The sequence below is a fragment of the Capricornis sumatraensis genome, chromosome 11, assembly GCF_032405125.1.
Source record: "Capricornis sumatraensis isolate serow.1 chromosome 11, serow.2, whole genome shotgun sequence".
Taxonomy (NCBI): Eukaryota; Metazoa; Chordata; class Mammalia; order Artiodactyla; family Bovidae; genus Capricornis; species Capricornis sumatraensis.
Window position 1 is genome coordinate 35,621,525 of NC_091079.1, and position 21,314 is coordinate 35,642,838.

Here is a 21,314-nt window from a genome sequence, read left to right on the forward strand (position 1 = left end):
GTTGAATGCTTTCTGTTATTAGGTTCAGAAAGAGGGGGAAAATATCTATTTTGGAAAGAATAATCTTTTTTTCCTCTTCACTGTTAGAGTCCTCTGTAATTTGAGAAATGTTATTTTTATAAAGAGCTTAAACATTTTAATGATAGGCACCACATTTTGAGGGTTTTCTTCTAAGGAACTTAAGACACTTAAGTTGTTCTCAAATAGTCTTCTTATCCTTAAAGCAACTTTGCAGAGTAGCTTGCCAGTGTTTTATCCTCATCTTACTGCTTTGGCCTAATGATTTCTTAATACTACAATGATTCCTCAGTACCAGAAGAATCAACTTTGAAGCCTTCAAATTTGTTTAACCTCTTTAAAGACAAAGTACATTTTTAAAAATGGATCATGTTCATACAGCTATCAATCTCCGTAAAAGAGACAGGCAGAGAGAATGAAAAAGATGGCCAACACTCCTATCTCAATGTTATGATTTTTATCAGATAGCATGAAAATTGTGTGGAACTTTTAGAATCAGAAAGTTGATGATAAATTGGAGGGTTTTGTATAACGTGTGTACCTTTGTTTAATTGGCTTTAGGCTGCACTCATTGCCTCTACCCACTTCTCTCCATACCACCAATGGCTTAAACACAGTTTTAACTGTGGTTTTTAAAGATGGTTTAAAATCTCTAAAAGCAGCAACTTACCCACTTATGAAAGGTCACTTTTCAAAATGGGTTTACACCATGCCTCAAGACCAACACATTTTGGAAATTCCCCTGGGGAGCCGGTGAAGATTCCAGGAGATGGGCCAGTGGTGGGGTTAGAACTGTAACCAGGCAAACACAAGTGCTGACTAACCCATCCAGGGCACAGAGAGGCCAGCAAAGTAGGTCTCCAGAAGACACACAGTTGCACGTTAGAATCACCTGTGAAACTTTTTTCTTTAGAAAGCCCACCTCTAGCACATTCGAGTTCATCAGCTGAAGGTGGTACCCTGGCATGGCTACTTAAGTTTATCCACCAGTTGATGCTAGTGTGTTTTCAAGTTTGCCAACCAGCCCAGAAACCACTTGGGAGCCCAGCTTATATTTTGCATAATAAGTTTTTAAACAAGACACACTGAGGCATGAGTGCAAGAGAGGACTTTAACACTTTAATGCCAGAATGATCTTTGGTCCTCCCAGCTCTCTCTATGGCATGAGAATGTGGCCAAGTACCTGGTAACTCTAGATGCTGCCTTTGGACCAGGAAGAACCTTGAGTAGCAATTTCCTGACCTTGATGAAGGGGATTCCCACGTTGCAGTGGCACTAGTGGTAAAGAACCCACCTGACAACACAGGAGACATAAGAAATGCAGGTTCAGTCCCTGGGTTGGAAAGATCCCCTGGAGGAGGCATGGCAACCCATGCCAGTATTCTTGCCTGGAGGATCCCATGGATAGAGGGGCCTGGCAGGCTACAGTCCATAGGGACGCACAGAGTAGGACACAACTGAAGCATTTTAGCATGCACACACACGTGACCTTAATGAATTGACCCTGGTGTGCAACAGTTGGGGAAGGACAAACAAAAAGTTTGCAACCGCACTCTCTCTGTTCCTCTGCCACAGAGAACATCCACAACCTGAACCGATGCACATTTTTTTTTTCTGCATTACAGCCCTAAGTCCATTTGAATGTTTCCAGCAAGTTACTGACTTCTTACCACCCCCTAAAAATCTTTTTCCAAAAACATGTTTTAGTTTAAGTTGACTGGCGGTTTGGCAAACAAAAGTCTGAAATATGGCACGATGATGACTCAAATTTAAACCCAATGCCTTCAATTAAAGGGCGTGCTGTTGCCAAGCCCCTGGTGGGTCATGATGTGTGCGGGCAGCTGGGCCCTGCACCGGGTCCCTCTGCCCAAGTGACCTTGGATTAATCTGGTGGTGCACAGCCTTCCTTTGCTTAAAGTTCGAGTCCTGCCCCCTGGGTCTTAAAACTGGTGGTATCTTTTTCCTTCGAGACTGAGAAACAGAGATGGAGGGAAGGAGGCCAGCCCTCCCAATGGCAACAAAATCAAAGGAGCAGAGCCCTAAGCCCATTTGAAAATGATGGCAGAAGTGGTTGGGAACTGGGAGAATCCACTGTAGGGTATTAGCAGTGAGGGTCCCGAGCTAGGCTTAAAGTGAATGCTGATTAGGGTGCTGGCGATTTTACCAAGCAGTGCTGCATCTCAGAATTCCTAGCTTTCTCAGTCGTCCTAAGCATGTAGGCAAGGAGATCATGCAATTTCTAGGTGCCCTCAGAAGTGGGGGACGCTCACAGGCCTTGAGGGTATGACCACGGAATTGGAGGAGTACATGCAGAAGTAGGGGGCTACCTGAAGAAATGGGGGTGCCCACACAATGACAGAAGTAACAGTATACTTGCAGAAGTAGGGGGTACCCACCGAAGTGGGGGCACCCCCAAAAATGGAGGAAGGCTGAAAGACCAGAACAGTGGTGTTTTTGACCATGGACACCTGACAGTGCATTAATAATTTAAGCACATATTCTCCATATATATTCATAAATCATTTACAGATGCATCCATGCGTACTTAGTTGCTTCAGTCATGTCCAATTCTTTGCTCCCCTGTGGACTATAGCCCACCAAGCTCCTCTGTTCATGGGATTCTCCTGGCAAGAATACTGGAGTGGATTGCCATGCCTTCCTCCTGGGGATTTTCCCAGCCCAGGGAGTGAACCCATGTCTCCTGCATCTCCTGCATTGCAGGTGGATTCTTTATCCACTGAGCCACCTGGGAAGCCCCATATACCTCTAAAAGGTGCTAATAATGGTAACTACTGTCCTGCTGCTACAAAATTAAACTGAACTTAATCCCTTGAAATGCCTTTGAACAGTACATCCATTGTTGCTGTAACTATTATCATCTTTAGGGTGGTAATTAGGCATTAGAAAATATATGAAAATAGAAATTAAAGATGAAATAAAATATAGAGATTGTCTTTTTTCTGATTTTCCTACCTGATTTTCTTTCACATCCCACTTTGGAGATGGAGAAACACTGGAGGCGGATTCTTGGAAGAGGTTGAACCTGAGAGTCTCCTTCCTTGAAGGAAGGCCAGGATTTGGCCAGGTGGAGAGACAGTAGAAGGCTTTGCAGAGACAAATGGCATGAGCCCCAAACCGGAGATGGAAAAAAGAGAAATAGAGAGCAATGGTGGGCCAGGGGCCGAGGGCAGTGTGACAGTGAACCTGGTACAAGCGGTAAAGAGGCTGCGTAGCCTGATTTCAGCAGGCTCATTGTGGCAAACAGAGCTGCTCAGGTCGATGCAACAGGGAACAGGGCATCACTCTTAAGTTCAGAATTTTCTGGGATGGATAGAAGACAGAGAGGCAAGTTGCTCTCGGCTGAGAATACAATTGATTTGTATAAACTTGGCCCTCAGTTAGAGAGATGTTTCACTTGCAAATAATATTTACCCAATCTTGACATGCCTGGAGCTTATTAATGTAGCCAAAATGCTCCCTCTTCCAACCTGTCAGTGTTCAGGCTCAAAGTCAGGACAAAACTTTCCAGGTTCTAATCTAGGTTGTCTATTGAATAAATAAGGGTCTTGGAAGTACACAGAGGCACTGCCGAATATAACCAAAGGTTTATTGCAGAAGACATAATTTTCCTGTGGGCACCTAGCTTGGGTACTGAGCATGGGAGAAACGGCAGGGGCTTCTCCAAGCTCCTTAAAGTTTTTTCCTACCTTTGAGAATCCTTTGGCATGTTTTCTAACCAGACATGCATGTCCTTTAAACCTCAGAGCCTACTGTCGTAGGAAAAGGAGGAATTTAGGGATGAACTACATTTTTAACAATATTCTATGCAAGACAGTATGTTTGGGTATGCATGCTGCGTGGCTAACCTCGAACCAACAAGGCGAGTAGCTGCTCTTTCTGTTTGTGCCTGGTGCCTGGTGTTCCTTTAAATCTCAGCTGCTTGCCTTCCTGGAAAGCGTTAATGATGTGTTTGCATTAAAAGTAATGTATCAATCTGGGAACAGACCCCATATGAATACCAGCCTGACAGTCCATACCATCTACTGTTGATTATGTCATTTGACCCCCCTGAGCCACCTCTTCTAAAGCAGGAGGGAATATGCATAAACTGTTATCCAGGCCCCCTCTAGCTATACTACTCCTTGAGTTTAAAAGACAGATGTGTTAAATATATATATATAGTTGAGTGCCTGCCATGTGCCAGGTTGGGGTAGTTGTTGTTGTTCAGTCACTAAGTCGTGTCCAACTCCCTGCAACCCAATAACTATAGCACCCCAGGCTTCCCTGTCCTTCACTATCTCCATGTGTTTGCTCAAACTCATGTCCATTGAGTCAGTGATGCCATCCAACTGTCTCATCCTCTGTTGCCCTCTTCTCCTTTTGCCCTCAATCCTTCCTAGCATCAGGGTCTTTTCCAATGAGTCAACTCTTCGTTATGAGGTGGCAAAGTATTGGAACTTCAGTATCAGTCCTTCCAATGAATATTCAGGGTTGATTTTCTTTAGGATTGACTGGTTTGATCTCCTTGTCATCCAAGGGACGCTCAAGAGTCTTCTCCAGCAGGTTGGGATAGAGTGGTAAACAAAACAACCCTTTCTGTCTTGAGGTTTCTATTCCAGTTAGACCGTCAGCAAGCAAGTAAACAAGATCATTTCAGACATGTACAAATGAAATGATGAAGAACAATGAAACCATAGTAAGATCTAGGATAGTCCAGAAAGGGCTCTCTGAGCTCTCAGCAGGCAACATTGAAACCGAGACCTGAATGGAGCTGCCCATGAAGATGTGCCCGGGACAAAGCCTGGGAGGTGGCAATGAGCTAGAAGGTGGTTCAGGGAACCAGAGGCAGGCTGTGGAGCCAGAGCGGAGTGAGCTGGGGAAGGACTGGGCACAATGAGGCTGGACCGGGAGTGAAGACCAGGTCAGGGAGGACCTAGCCAGTCATGGTCAGGAGGCTGAATTTTTTTCTAAGGGCTAAGAGAAGGCATTTGAGGGTTTCAAGCAGAGAAGTGACTCGAGCAAATTTATTTTTAAAAGTCTGAATGCTAAAAAAAAAAAAAAAGTCTGAATGCTATGATGAACTGAACGGAAGAGACGATAGAAACCTACTTTTTCTGCAGGCAAAGTGAGATATGAGGGCAGTCTCTTTTCTGCCCATTCATCTTCCACACACCCCTTCAAGCTGTGGTTGGCATCCATTCCGAGATTGGCTGTAGGATGTTGCTTGCAACTAGATTTTTCTTCTCAGTGTGTCTAAGAGTAGCATGAGTCAAACCAAAGGGCAGGATGTGGTTTCAGCACGCAGTGACCACCAGCCCTTCCTCCGGGAGCCCAGAACCGGTCCTGTTACTCCACAGCTAGTCACTGAGGATCCTACTGGATCCCCAGGCAGCCCAGCAGTAATGATACCCTAGAATTAGAACCCTCTTCTCACCCCCACCCCGCCCCCACCTCTTTAAACACAGCCACAAATTACTGGCACCTGGACTAAAATTTGCCCAGCAGAAAACAAACAGCCATTTGCAAATAGTCCGTTTTCCTCTGCTTTTTCTCTTGTGGCCAGAGGCAAAGAATCTAACTGGCTAAGTCATCTTGGTAAATAAATTGCTAGATACAGCTCTACACCCCTAGGCACACGCTCCCTAGACACAAGTAAAATTAATCAATTCTGTCCTCCTTGCTACTAGTTTCATACAGTACTGGTTCTGGATCTGTAGAATTATACTGATGTGGAAAGCAGACCTACGTGATTTACCTAAAGCTATTGGCTTCCCTGATAGCTCAGTTGGTAAAGAATCCACCTGCGATGCAGGAGACCCCGGTTTGATTCCTGGGTCGGGAAGATCCGCTGGGGAAGGGATAGGCTACCCACTCCAGTATTCTTGGGCTTCCCTTGTGGCTCAGCTGGTAAAGAATCTGCCAGCAATGTGGGAGACCTGGGTTTGATCCCTGGGTTGGGAAGATCTCCTGGAGAAGGGAAGGGCTACCCACTACAGTATTCTTGCCTGGAGAATTCCATGGCCTGTATAGCCAATGGGATCACAAAGAGTCAGACACAACTGGGAAACTTTCACACACACACATTGCCTCATCACGACTGAGCAACTAACACACATACAAATGTGTTGTTTGGAGAAGGGCGTGGCAACTCACTCCAGTATTCTTGCCTGGAGAATCACATGGACGGAGGAGCCTGGTGGGCTACTGTCCATGGGGTCACAAAGAGTCAGACATGACAAAGCAACTCACACACACACACACACACACACACACAAACAAACATGTTATTAACCCTTTCTGGATGTTATTTCTTCCTTAATGTTACAAGCTGATTACCTATCACAGGGTAATATTGATATAAGGTTTTCAGACTGTTTCCTAGAACATAGCAATACATGATATTACTACTATTTTCAAAGTTTGGCCCTAGATGCAATTTTGATTAGCCTTGAGAAACTGAAGTCCTTAAACTATCAGAAAAACCTGTTCTCAGGACTTCCCCGGTGGTCCAATGGTTAAGACTCAGTGCTTCCACTGCAAGAGGCACAGATTCAGTCCCTAGTCGGGGAACTAAGATCCCACATGACACCTGGCATAGCCAAAAAGTTAAAATAAATAAATAAATAAATATGTTCTCTGTTAGACATATCTGGGCCCAAGTCCTGTCTCCTCCACTTGCTACAGCTGTATGTCTTTAGATGAGGCCACAGTCCTCTTTTGACTAGTGGAGAACCCACTTCATTGGGTTGCCGTTGAAGGTGAAATAAGATCACACATGTAAAGTACTGAGCACAGTCACTGGCATTTGGCAACCACCAGTTAGTGTTAACAAAATGAGACTTCACGGTAGATGCAACTATGTGAGTCACAGAATGTATCAACATTAACTTTTATCATCAGACAAGAAGCTATTAAATGTATCAGAACTATAATAAAAATGACAGAAAGGAATATGAGAATTTGAAAGAATTTAAGCATTTGGTTGACAATATATAAAGTTGAAATACGACGATTCTAAAGGTCTTTAAACCAGCTCTATTTTATCCTACTAATTCACTATGCCTTCCCTGGCAATAATTTTACCTAGTAATATTCTCTGTGCTATGATAAAAAACAAATATAATTTATTGAGTATATTTTTGGTATCAGGCACTGTTCTATGTGCTTTATGGATGCATTTAATCTTCACAACAATTCTAAAGTAGGTACTGTTACCATGTACATTTTAAGCTAGGGAAACAGAGGCTGGCAGTTTGGCTCTGCCCTCACTCTTGAACTGTGATAAATATATATATCAAATTCTATACTCTATCAGAAATTGACAGACTGTAGCCCAAGAGCCGAATCTGCCCCCCATGTCTGTTTTTATAAATAAAGTTTTATTGGAACACAGCCACACCTGTTCATTTATATACTGTCCAGGGCTGCTTTTATACTACCATTGCTGAGGTAAGTAGTTGCAATAGAGACTTTATGGCTTTCAAAGGCAAAAATATTTACTATCTAGCCCTCTACAGAAAAAGCTTTATGGAAATGATAACCCTTGATAATCAACTTTAAACTTCACTAAAAGATTGGGATTTGGAAGGAAAAGAAAGAATACCTTATTGTAACGATGCCCTGTATTTGGTTTCTATATACTGATCTCATTTAATTCTCATTACAACCTGTGAAGTAGATAGTCTTTGTTTTAAGTTGTTTACTTGTTTTTGGCTGCACTGGGTCTTCGTTGCTGCATACAAGCTTTCTCTAGTTGCGGAAAGTGGGGCTGCTCTCTAGTTCCAGTGTGCAGGCTTCTCACTGTGGTGGCTTCTCTTGTTGCAGAGCACAGACCCCAGGCTCCGGGGCTTCAGTAGTTGGGGCACATGGGCTTAGTTGCTCTGAGACATGTGGGATCTTCCTGAACCAGGGATCGAACCCGTGTCCGCTACATTGGCAGGCAGATTCTTAACCGCTGGGCCACCAGGGAAGTCCCAGGCAGTCTTTTTTTTTTTTTTTTTTTTTTTTTAATGTCCACTTCAGAAATGAAGAAACTGAGGTTCTGGAAGGGAAAATGACTTACATCACAGACTGGATGGTAACCCCCCTGAGTCTAGGGATCGTGTGTCTTAATCCATGTCACCTACCACAACACTAGAACAGAATTGACCTGCAGAAAACACTTGCTAAGTGATTGACAGCTGCAAAGGTCACCCAGCTAGAGCATCCAGTCTCCTCCTGTTCCAGGGTTCTCTCGTGACCCCAAGGCTGCCTGGCAGTGAAGGGAAGGACTTTCTTTTGACACAGGAATAAACAGAGGGTGGTTGACATGTTATTCTTCTGCCAATTGACTGATTTTTGCTGCTCTATCTTGCTGCTCTTCCTTAGTCAACGATCATCTCAGTCAGGCCAAAGCGTTTTTCTTGTTTCCCCTTAAATGCACAGTCATAGCCTTGAGAATTTTTGTGTTCTTGGGATTGGTGCAATTTTAGACAAGATTGAAGCTGACGCCCTCGTGAGATAGCAGTCACATGGAATGGGGCTTTTGGATGGATTTCAGGCAGAGTTCTGCCTACCCTCCTCCTGCCCCACCTCCTTCCCCGTGATGAGTCATGGCTCACAGCCGACTGCCCTTCCCAGAGCCACCTCAAGACTGTTGTTTTCTTTCATCTTGCTTTGTGCTGGTCATGTGAGGCTCAGGGTATTAATAGACTGTGGTCTTGGCCTTCTGAGTCTTGTTGTTGGTCAGGGAGATAAATGAAAAGTTTGGCCAGTCCCTTTGTGCCATTTTTCACTCCTCTCTTGACTGTCACATGTTGGTTGGTGACAGAGCTGAACTGGACATGCAGAGGACATCCAGTCTGATCACCCCCCGCCCCCGGGGATGCGGCCTCTGCTGATGTGCTGACTTCTTTCCTCTCCTCATGGGCATTTGGTCAGTTCCTGACATCCAACCTTGGATCCCCAGTACTGATCTTAGCAAACCAGCCTTTCTTCACCATCCTCCCCTAGCCCAAAGACGGCATCTCTCCCAGCATGTGTGAGAGATACCTAAGCCAGGCAGGGAAGGACTGGGGGTCTTGTTGTTGTTGTTCAGTCACCAAGTCGTGTCTGACTCGTTATGACGCCATGGACTACAGCACACCAGGCCTCCCTGTTCCTCACCACCTCCTGGAGTTCACCCAAGTTCATGTCCATTGAGTCGGTGATGCCATCCAACCATCTCATCCTCTGCTGCCCTCCTCTCCTTTTGCCTTCAGTCTTTCCCATGATCAAGGTCTTTTCCACTGAGTTGGCTCTTAGCATCAGGTGGCCCGAGCATATTTTTAACTTCGAGCAAAATTATTTTCAGGAAATTAAAAGTCTGTGCAGGGTTTGACAGGCTCCTAAGGAGCTTCATGGGGACAAAATTTTTAAACAAATGCCTTGGAAGCAGAGGTTCTTTGAATTGCCTGGGGCTTTGATCCAAAAGTTTCAATTCTTCTCTACAGCCCAATTTTTCAAATGTCACTTTGCTAGTTCTCTGAGCCTGGATTCCAGCACCCAGCACAGTGTCATACTTGGTGATTACTGACCTGAAGTGAAGTTGGGCTGGGGCCTGGCCCAGGAGATGAAATTTCTTTGGAAAGTTTCCTAGGAGCAGAGACTCAAGCTTTAACATAAAGGGGAGTCTTGGTTCTCTAAATGTAATTCAGTGGCTGTGAGACTAGTCAGTTTTCCTTTGCCTGGTGGGGTTCCGGGTGCAGTTAATTACTTTCCCTTTATGTCAACCTCTTTTGTTCAATAACTGTGAAAGCATGAAGTGTGTTAAGAAGATCCTGATGATCCCTTTCACTCTTTGTGGTGTAGTTGGTGAAGTTTAGTCTCATGAGCCTCCTTTTGCTCATTTGTTAACTGGGTTGAACTGTATGATCACTAAGACCGCATTTCAGTCTAAATTTTCATTTTTTCAATGAAAAAATTTTTGATTAAAAAAAAATCTTGCCATATCTGTAAGAATTTTGCTTTTGAGGGAAAGAATGATTATGCTAAGGGTGCATCAACTTAAATTATTATCTTTATTCCTTTTTGTTTAGTGATAACATGGGTGGTGGGAATGGACCAAACTCCCACAATAAACCAACCAACCTCTATTTTCTACCTAATTTATGCCATGTGCTCTGCTAATGGCTTTATGTGTGTTTCCTCATTTACCACTCTCACCAATCCTGAAGACTCTAGTATTACAAGTACAGATAAAGAAACTTGGGGCACCAAGAAATTCAGGAAATTGCCCAGAGTCACAGAGTTAATAAGTAGTCAAAGCAAGACTTGCACATACTTTTAAGAACTACAAGGATCCTAACCTCTAGGTAGAAAGAGATGTATACACTATACATCCCTAAAGGTCTCTTTTCCTATTATTAGCTTCTCTCTTTTTTTTCACTCTACAAGTTTTTATTAGAATTTTATTATATCATATATTGTTTTTTTATTTTATATTGGAGTATAGCCAATTGGGGGCTTCCCCAGTAGCTCAGTGGTAAAGAATCCGCTTGCAATGCAAGAGCCTCAGGAGATGTGTGTTTAATCCCTAGGTCAGGAAGATCCCCTGGAAAAGGGCATGACAACCCACCAGTATTCCTGCCTGGAGCATCCCATCGACAGAGGAGCCTGGTGGGCTTCAGTCCATAGAGTCAACCAAGAGTCAGACACAACTGAGGCAACTTAGCATACATACACACATAGCCAATTAACAATATTGTGATAGTTTCAGGTGGACAGCAAAGGGATTCAGTCATGCATTGGCATCTTTCTACAAAGAGTTAAGCACGATGAAAGATTCTAATTAATGGACATGTTTATTGAACAACTGCATAAGCAGGAAATATCTGGATAAGAATTGCCCCTTCCTTGAGAAGTGCACATCACTGCTGAACTTGAGCTTTTGGTGCCTTGAGAGCAGTCCCAGCCAATGGGGAGAAGTTCAAGTCAGGGTAGAAGAACTCCCTCTGGGAGTGATTATATAGAACTCTAACATCACAGGTCATGGGAGGGTTTGTTCCCCTTGGAAAACCTCAGCTTCACTTGTTGAAGTAGGACAAGTAGAATGAATTAGCCCTGACTGAAGCCAAGCTCTTTCTATTTAAAAGAAAAAAAGCAATTAAATATTCAGCCTGATGCCGAGGTTTTGGATTACCCCCATTTGTCTTTCACTCAGAGCATCTGCTTTTTATTGCATTGTGGCCCTGTCTGCCATTTATCTCTCCCCGTCAATCCGTATCTATGTGTCACATGACTCAAAAGTGAAGATTAGAGGAGAAAAATATCTCTGTAGTCTAAGCCTGGCAACTTCTATTTTTATCCACAGCTGTTGGAACTGATAGCAAAGTCACAGCTCACATCCCTGAGTGGCATTGCCCAGAAGAACTTCATGAACATTTTGGAAAAAGTGGTACTGAAAGGTGAGCTCTTTCCCACTCTCTCACCCCTTTTTATAGGCCTGGGGCCAGACAGATGGATTTTTCCAATGCAGTGGACATGTCACTGGATTTAAGGGAATAATGAGTGGATGGAAATGAATGACTCCAGATGCATGTCATGGGTGCCAGATTCCAGTTGAGAAAGGAGGGCCATTCGTGTGCATGACAAAGGGTGAGATGATCACCATCCTGTCCTTGTATTGGAATCATCCATTTGTCCTGCTGTCTGCCTCTCAGGCTTCTCAGTGGAGGCACATGTCCCAGCCTTGGCTACCAAACCTCTAGATTCCACATTCCTAGAAAAGTGAGCAGGGTGCAAGGCAGGATAGATTCACAGACTCTCTGAGCTAGAAAAAACCTGACGTCTCTGGCTCAACTGACTCATTGTATACATGAGAGAAAGAGTGGTTTATCCACAGTCACACAAAGAGGCAGCCAGACTGGATGGGAATCCAAGTTCCTGACCCCTAGACCCATGCTTCTACCACTGATCATCAGAAAGACACATCACTGCTGGGCAAGAGACACTGCTTTCAGATCAGGTGAGCCCATCGTGCTGGCGGGACCAGTGAAAAGAGAAACAGTCTTAGAAAACGGAGAGAACAAAGAGGGACCTAGATAATGGAAACTCTACCCCATACCCTCGGGTGCAGACGCTTAGCCAAGTGTAGGATAAACACCAGTGAGAAAAGACCATATCCCCCGTGGGTGTACCCGGGTAACGCAAGCACAATAGAGCAGAAGAAAGGACCACTTGTAAAATTATGGAGTGTTCTAGTCTCACAAACTCTTCCTACTGTTTTTCTCCCCCCACTCAAGTCCTTGAAGACCAGCAAAACATTAGACTAATAAGGGAGCTCCTGCAGACCCTCTACACGTCCTTATGTACCCTGGTCCAAAGAGTCGGCAAGTCTGTGCTCGTGGGGAACATCAACATGTGGGTGTATCGGATGGAGACGATCCTGCACTGGCAGCAGCAGCTGAATAACATCCAAATCACCAGGGTAAGCAGGGACCCCCCGGCTTCTTCCCAACAGGAACAACCCCTCTGGAGTCAGTTCCTCTGCCGAGATGCTGGGCAGCCTCACCAGGACTTTAAACCCGCTCTGGTGATGGAAGAGTCTAGACAGCTCTGCTCGCGTACTGTGTCTTGGGTGCCGAGGGTGGGCTGGGGACTTTCTGATAAAGGGAGGGTGGGAAGAACCTGGCAGAGCAGGATCAAAGCACACAGAGGATGACAACCAATGGAAAGGTGGGAAAAACTGGAAACTTGACCTTTGGATCAGATGTTGGCTATACCACTGAAACCTTCAGTGGGATCTGGAGATTTCTGCCCGTTTCCTCTTCAACTACAAGTTCGTTTATAGCTTTAAGATGCTGCCTGGAATACAAAGGAGCTATGAAGGCGGTGGCTTGGAGAGCTGGTGGTACCAGCCTTTTAAAACTCTAGTTCCAGTTATTAACTGGAAGGAAAGGAAGCCTTTGAGTAAAGACTGTAAGCATACAGGTGGGGAAAGAGATGGGCAAGTCTCACTCAAGGCAAACAAATAAATCAAACCCCCCACCACATTTCCAGCTAAACTACTACCAGTAGTTTCTTCTGTCTTTTAAAACATAAGCTGGCCCCCTTGCTCTTGTCCTCTTGAGAGTGAGCAGAAGGACCAAGACACACGAAAAATGTGAGAAAGATGTTGGTGTAATCTCTCAAGGCTCCCTAATGGACAGACACACTTAGGCTGCTCACGTAGCACTTGACTGACTTATCTAATCACTCACCACGGCTGTTTTAAGTGGTTCCGGGACCCAGGCTGATAAAGTTAAGGTCTGCCTCGTCTCTTGAGAATGAAACATAAAAAAAAAAACTTCTTTGACCTCTTTTAAGTGTTTCACTATATGAAGCTTGCAAAATGCAGTGTCCTTGACTTTACAGTTAATAACCTCTCTGTGTCTTGGGTTTTTTTTTTTAACTCAGAAACAGAGGGAATAATTAGAAACCTCAGAGTTCTATGACTTCCTTAGAATTACGTAGGCTACACTACACACACACTACATAGATACCAGTGATACCTAATCAATGAACACACACACACACACACACACTACATAGATACCAGTGATACCTAGTCAATGATATAAATGAGCAAATCCCATTAGTCTCAAGGGCATCTTCCCTCCAGTAACTTGGAACACCCATTTAGATGGTCCCACTTGCCCGGAACTTGCCTCCGTTCTCTCTGTTTCCCTCACAGGAGCCGCCCCCTCCCTTGGCCACATCTGCCCTCTTTCATGCGTCTACTGTCCCCAAAGCCCTCCTTAGTTGATCTACAGACTCTCTTGGGACCCACTGTAGTTGCTATTACCCTGCATGGAGTGAGGGCCGAGGAGGGATCAGAGAAGCCCAGTGACTTTCCCAAGTAACACAGCAGTCAGGCCAGAGCTGAGGTCAGAACCCTGAGCTTCTTATTCCTAAAATGGCAAAGCTTTTTAGCATCAGTGGTTTCCAAAATTTTTTCAATCCAGCTTTCTTCCAACTATGTATTCAGTGATTCAGCTTTTTTGCAAACCTTTTAAATCCAATGAAATCTCACACAGGATGGATCAGTCCCTGAAATTCATCTCAGTCTCCCCTCTGCTCATGGCACCCCAGCCAGGCCAAGCTATTCTCAGCTTGGTCCTACCTTGGGGCTTTGAAGATACCTGCTGCTTCTGACCATCCAGTCTGTTGAAGCCTCTGTCATCTTACTGTCCTCAGAGCCACTATGATGAACTGAAATTATCTGATACATATATTCATCCACTGGCTTATAAAATCCACAAAGAAAGGAGAGTACCATCTAGCTCCCTGCTCTGTTTCCTGTCCCTGGACCAAAGCAGAGGGCAGTCAGTAGACATTAGTTGAATGAATGAATGACTGAAGGCAGCTCTCCTCCCTACACCTACCTAAAGAACTTGCTCAGTGTTCAGAGGAATACAGTTGCAAAATACTGCCCTGTATTACAGATGAGGATGAAGATTTACCAACTGCAAGATCTGGGGCTAGGTATTCAACATCTCTGTGCCTCACTTTTCTCATTTGGGAAATAGGAGCAGTCATGCCTATCTCATAGCCCTGGTATGAGATTTAATAAGTTAATAGAGCAGAGCCTGACATGTAGTATTGTAAATGCATCAGCTATTATTATTGTTTTGAGGGGCTCACTCTGTGGCACTCTTCAAAGTCCTCTAATGTATTAATTAACTCATTTAGTGACTAATTGTAAAGAGGGGTCATTATAAAATTAATATTCACTGGCCGCTGTGCTCAGTACTTCCAGGCATTGTCTCATGAGAAAAATCAGACTGAGTGGTTAAGAATAATCTGGCCGGGGCCTCCCCACCAGTAAGATGTGGGCTGAACCCAGGCCCGTCTGCAGAGGCTTAAGATACCCATCAGTCTCTGCTCCCTCAGACCCTCCTTCCTAACCCTCCACGGCTCTGAGCTACATTATTTTGATACCAGTGCTGGGAACCCACGGAGCTCTGAAGCGCTTTTCACAGAAATGCCCACGTCTCCAGAGGAAAGAAAAATGGACAGAGAGAGAGAAAGTGGGGATGGGCAGAAAAAAAAGTCTCTCAGTTGTGTCCGACTCTGCGGCCCCAAGGACTGTAACCCACCAGCCTCCTCTGTTCATGAAGTTCCCAGGCAAGAATAATGGAGTGGGTTGCCATTCCCTTCTCCAGAGGCTCTTCCTGACCCAAGGATCAAACCCGGGTCTCCTGCGTTGCAGGCAGATTCTTTACCATCTGAGCCACCAGGGAAGCCCAAGGGACTTAATTACTTCAGTGTGGACTGTATTTTAAAACTTTTTAACAGTTTGGACCAAAGAGAAGAATGTTATTTATTACATGAAAATGTTAAGGTGACATTTACAGTCATTGTTTTCTGTTTGCCAAAGTTCTATCAGTATCTCCCCCAGCACATGATCTTGTTTTCTTTCAGAATTTCCTATCTCATTCTATGGAGCCAATTTTTATTGGCAAAATAATTAATATAATAAATAATAAAAGGGAGAAAAATGAAGAGAACTGGCTTGGGGCTGGGGGGAATCACACAGAATCACAGTGTGCTGTGAGCAAGGCAGAGTCTGGACGCATAGAGGACCAGGGTGAATATAAAAGGATTTTTAGCCAAATACTTGATAGGGGGAGCAAGAGTGACTTCTTTTTCTTTAATATGTTTATATTCAAATAGAAGAAGGTACGCAAGCAGTTAATCATTTATCAGGAGTAAAGGCTCAGCATGGGGTCTGGGCAAGGATTTTGGAAAAGTTCAGGTTTGAAAATTTGAGAGTGAATTTGCCAAGTGGACTTTAATAGGAGTTCATGTAATAATTGGCCTGGGAGTTTTAACCAAAAAAGTAGATGCTTTGAAGTGCTGGAAACAAAAAGAAAATCTCATGGCAGTTTTATTGGCTCATATGATCAGCCGCAGATGATAAATGACAAATGGGTCTAGGACCTTCTGCAGTCCAGCAAAGTCCTGAATTCTGCAAACAATTGAAAGTTCAGCCCATCAGCCTGAACAGCATAAATTGTCAAGTCAGAGACACTTCTGACAGGTTAGGAGGCTGATGCTACTCCAAGTGTGAGCTGGTTGGAGCTGGAGGGGGTCCTCAGAGACTTCTAAGCCTGCCCATTTTGGACACGAAGGAAGTATGAAAGGAAGTGTTAGTCGCTCAGTCGTGTCTGACCCTTTGCAACTCCATGGACTATAGCCTGCCAGGCTCCTCTGTCCATGGAATTCTCCAGGCCATGGAGTGGGTTGCTATTCTCTTCTCCAGGGGATCTTCCCCACCCAGGGACTGAACCTGTGTCTCCTGCGTTGCAGGCAGTTCCTTTACCAGACACAGAAATTGAGACCCAGATTTCCCATGGGATCTCGATCTGCTGCTTCTCCAACCCATGGTCCTCCCACGCCACCTCCTGTTCTTCTCCATCATCCCGCATCCCCAGGCGCCCTGTGACTGCCCACCTTCCCTCTACACGCCTGTCCTGCTTTGCAAAGACGGCAGGGCGAGGGAGTGCGGGGAGACTGCTGCCACTGTGTGTTCCCCTGGAATCCTATGTGTTCCAGCCTTGACATGCCTCATACAGAGTTTAGTTAGCTAAAATTTCAAGGAGGGAACTCAATACCCATTCCCAGGATATTTTCCCCTGAGCTAAGGAAAGTTTCTTCATCCTGTTTGTGTGTGTGTGTGTGTGTGTGTGTGTGTGTGTGTGTGTGTTTTCCTCTTGTGACCTCCAGAGGTGATAGAACACTGAGCTAAAAATGTCACTATTTCAAGTTCAAGAGCTCACGCAGGACTAGCATGGGAAGGACAAAGAACCACAGTCTTGGTCTCGAGCGATTTGTGCTGACTTCTTATCCAGATGGCAGAAGCTAGTTGCTGTTCAAGAAACAGCAACCAGTACTACTGAGTACCTTCTGGACAGATAGTTCCCATAGCGCTTGGTGCTTGTCTGCTTGGTGGCATTTAACCTTTGTTCTCCAATGATTTGCTTACGTTTCTGGGTCTCTCGCCCCTGCAGCAACTCCAGTGCCAGAAGAGGGTTTTTATGCTAGATCTGCAAGCGTTACAAGCTTAGACCTTGGCTTCAAGGATCTAGGTCTGGATAGGCTAACATAAGCTCATCCAAATTTAAACAATAAAGGGCTTAAATATAAATGCAAGGATATAATAGAAAAAGCTTCTGGAGAAGCTCACGATTAATTGCCAATGTGTTCTCCACAGATCAGTAGTTTTCAAAATGTTCCATGGAGCCTAAGGTTCAATAGAGATTCCCGAACAGATGGATCTTTAGACTGAAAGATTCTTGACCAGCCCTTCCCAAAGTTGCATACATATACACACACACACACACACACACACACACACACACACACACACGTACAGAGTCTTTCTGTTGTGGTTGTTTTTACCTATTTATTTTATTTTCATCATTCCACAAATATTTATTGAGTGCCTACTATAAGCTAGCACACTTCTAGACTCTTCTAGACATAGCAATGAAAGAACACAAAAATTTCTGCCTCTGTGGAGCTTATATCCTAGCAGGAATGTTCCATTAAGCTTTCTTTTAGAGATGGTTTCTGAAAGAAGGGATTTCCTTGGTGTTCCAGTGGTTAAGACTCCACATACCCCGTGTAGGGGACTTAGGTTCCATCCCTGGTCAGGAAACTAAGATCCTGCATGCCCTTTGGTGCACCCAAAAAAGACAATGGTATCTGAAAGAGATCATAGGAATTCTAGGAAGATGCAGTGCCTAAGACTTGAGGGAGACACAAAAGCAGTTTTCAGAGGAGGTGAGTTTGAACAGGGGCTTCCCAGGTGGGCTACTGGTTTAAAAAAAAAAAAAAAACTGCCAATTCAGGTGGACTTCAGAGACACAGGTTTGATCCCTGGGTCGGGAAGATCCCCTGAAGGAGGAGGGCATGGCAACATACTCCAGTATTCTTGCCTGGAGAATCCCCATGGACAGAGGAGCCTACGTGGGCTCCTCTGGACAGTGGGCTACAGTCTATAGGGTCGCAAAGAATTGGACATGACTGAAGCAACTTGGCATGCATGGGTTTAAACTTGATCTGAAAAGAGTCACTTGTAGACGAGCAGAGACCTGGACAGAGCGACAGCCTTGTGTGCAGTGTTTGGAGGCCAGTGAGAAAGCCTGTGTTGGGGGATCGGTGGTCACAAGGAGGCAGGCCGTGAGATCTGAGGCTGAGGGGTGCCCTACCAGGGCAATGAGTCCTTCAGGACAATTGTAATTGAGAAAAGCACAGGAATCCAACTCTTGCTATTAGGAGATTCTTTCCAGGCAGTGCTAGTGGTAATGAACCTGGCTGCCAATGCAGGAGATGTTAGAGATTCAGGTTCCATCCCTGGAGAAGGGTATGGCAACCCACTCCAGTATTCTTGCCTTGAGAATCTCATAGACAGAAGAGCCTGGTGAGCTACAGTCCTTAGAGTTGCAAAGAGGTAGATACAACTGAAGCAACTTAGCACTTCACAGTAAAAGTGTAAATCAGTGAAGGAAATTAATAGGTACAAACCTCCAGTTATAAAACAAATGAGCCACTGGGGCTGTAATATACAATATAAGGAATATGGTCAATCATGTTGCAATAGCTTTATATGGGGACACACGGTTACTAGACTTACTGAATGATCATTTCATAACATATGCAAATATCAAATCACTCTGTAGTACACCTGAAACTAACAGGATATGTATGTCAACTACATTTCCTTTTATTTTTTAAGCATAAAGTTTTGTGCAACTTAGGAAAATTTCTCTGGCACCATTGGCCGGAGCTGCTCCAGGCGGTTCTTCGTGCATCTCAGCCATGGGTCCTGTGTTGTACTCAGGGCAGGGAGAATGGCTGCTCTGATCAATAAACCAGCTTGAGGCTGGAGGGCAAGGGGACAGCTGCATCCTTGGAGGGTGTTGCCTGGTGCCTGCTCTACAACTTAACACCGTCCTTCTCCCCGCAGCCTGCCCTCAGGGGCCTCACCTTCACAGACCTGCCTTTGTGCTTACAACTGAATATCATGCAAAGGCTGAGCGACGGGCGAGACCTGGTCAGCCTGGGCCAGGTGGCCCCTGACCTGCACGTGCTCAGCGAGGACCGGCTCTTATGGAAAAAGCTCTGCCAGTACCACTTCTCCGAGCGGCAGGTCGGTGTGGCCCAGCGGCCGTTCCTTCCTTCTCTCCCACTCTGCCCACCACCCTGCCAAGCTTCCTTGGCATCTTTTTCAAACCCACCCTGAGGGGCTCCCTAGTTTGACTAGAAAGCAGTCCAAGGAGTTTCTAAATAATACTTGCGAGATTTCTTTTATGTGATTCAAGAAGGAAAAAAAAAACACTTATATTTTTAACCCATTCCTATTATACAGCTTGCTCTGAAAACAATTCATAAATTGGCAATCGCCCTTCTTTTCTATAACAAAGTAACTTACATTTTTATGACTTTTTACAGCTAAAGGATTTTCCTGATGTTATTTCATTTTATGCCGATAACGCAGGGAAAGGTAGCCCTGGAGTTGGAAATGGCAACCCCACTCCAGTATTCTCACCTGGGAAATCCCACAGACAGAGGAGCCTGGCGGGCCGCAAGTCCCTGGGGTTGCAGCGAGTTGGACATGACTGAGCAACTGAGCATATTATGCCCGCTTTAAACAGACGGAGGGACTGAAGCCACAAGTGGCTAAATGACATATCCAAATTAGTGGCGTGCTCTCCAGGTGAGGGAAGTGGCCTTGGATTTGAATTTGGGTCTTCGGATACCAGCTCAAGGCCTTTTTCCCCTCCGCACACTGGCTCAGATTTTTTCCCCCCAACTTCTTTATATAGAAGTGTGAGTTCAACAGGGTCTGTTCACGAAGCCAGTAATATTTAGATATAAAATAGAACCACTGTGCCAAACAGTCACCACATCTCCCTGGAAATAATCACTCAAGTCTGTAGCAGAGAAAAGATTGAAGTTGTTTATGGAGATCACCTAAACTTTCAACACCAGAAGGTGTCACCAGCCACCTGTTTGTTTTAAGACTGGTTAAAAGCTATTGTTTCTTTCACTGCGTAGAGATCAGAAGCGACATTTTTATCTCTCTGCTACTCTTTCCCTGGCTATCATCAGGGTATAGATGAAAAAGGTGGGGAAAGGGGGCAGGAGGAGAACTTTTCAGAACAACTTTTATGTGTTTGATACTTAGATCCGCAAGCGATTAATCTTGTCCGACAAAGGACAGCTGGATTGGAAGAAGATGTATTTTAAACTTGTGCGATGCTACCCACGGAAAGAGCAGTATGGAGACACCCTTCAGCTCTGCAGACACTGCCACATTCTTTCCTGGAAGGTATGTGTCTCAGAGGTGGTGGCCACACACCCCCAAGCCCAGCCCGTAAGAGCCAGTGACGCCCACACGGAGTTGCCAAATGCTTTCCTGCTCTTTCACTATTGTAGCTCCCAGGTGAAGGTGAAGGTAAGACTGATGCAGGCCCTGGGGAGAGAAACTTTCAAAGACTTTCATTTCCTTTACCCCATTGTGTCAACTTTCCCTGCAGTGCCCCCAAATTCTCACACACACACACACACACACACACACACCCCACCCCACCCCCCACTCTATAGTTTTTGCATAACACAGGGTGTTCTTGAGAGAGGAATGTTGTTTTAAGGTTGGGCAATGCCTTAGGATAGGACTTCCCTGGCGGCTCAGTGGTAGAGAATCCACCTGCCAATGCATGAGACATGAGTTCGATCCCTGGGTCAGGAAGATCCCCTGGAGAAGGCAATGGCAACCCACTCCTGTATTCTTGCCTGGAGAATCCCATGGACAAAGGAGCCTGATAGGCTATAGTCCATGGGGTCGCAAAAGAGTCAGACACAACTGAGTGACTGAACAGTGGCAGCAGCAATTCCTTAGGATACCACAAGCCAATGGGATGCTGTGGAGAATGCCCACCTAACCTTGATGTTCCTTTCCAGGGCACCGATCACCCGTGCACAGCCAATAACCCAGAGAGCTGTTCCATTTCACTTTCACCCCAGGACTTTATCAACTTGTTCAAGTTCTGAATCCCAGCACATGACAGCACTTCAGAAGGGTTCCCCTAATGAAAGGATGGTTGGGAATCCAGAGTTTGGACACTTCATTTGTAAATAGTGTACATGTTAAACATTGGCTCAAAACTTCTGAGATAAGGGACACTGGAGAGGAGAGATACAGCTGCTGGCTGGAAGTTTAAGCATATGGACTTCTCATTAGAATTGGTATGGAAAACAGAAATCCTGTAAATAAACTTTTTTTCCTAACA

General features: G+C 44.9%; 1 protein-coding gene across 2 annotated transcripts in view; it reads left to right on the top strand.

Moving 5' to 3' along the window:
• Positions 1-21,075, top strand: part of FBXO32 (F-box protein 32) — a 31,587-nt gene extending 10,512 nt beyond the window's left edge. The window contains exons 5-9 of one of the 2 annotated variants that reach the window (XM_068983860.1): positions 11,348-11,441; positions 12,279-12,463; positions 18,989-19,171; positions 20,210-20,353; positions 20,986-21,075. In XM_068983860.1, the coding sequence (XP_068839961.1) occupies positions 11,348-11,441; positions 12,279-12,463; positions 18,989-19,171; positions 20,210-20,353; positions 20,986-21,075 (696 nt within the window). The remainder of the gene's footprint in view (positions 1-11,347; positions 11,442-12,278; positions 12,464-18,988; positions 19,172-20,209; positions 20,354-20,985) is intronic. The other variant, XM_068983861.1, reaches the window with a different exon arrangement.
• Positions 21,076-21,314: the final 239 nt, after the last annotated feature.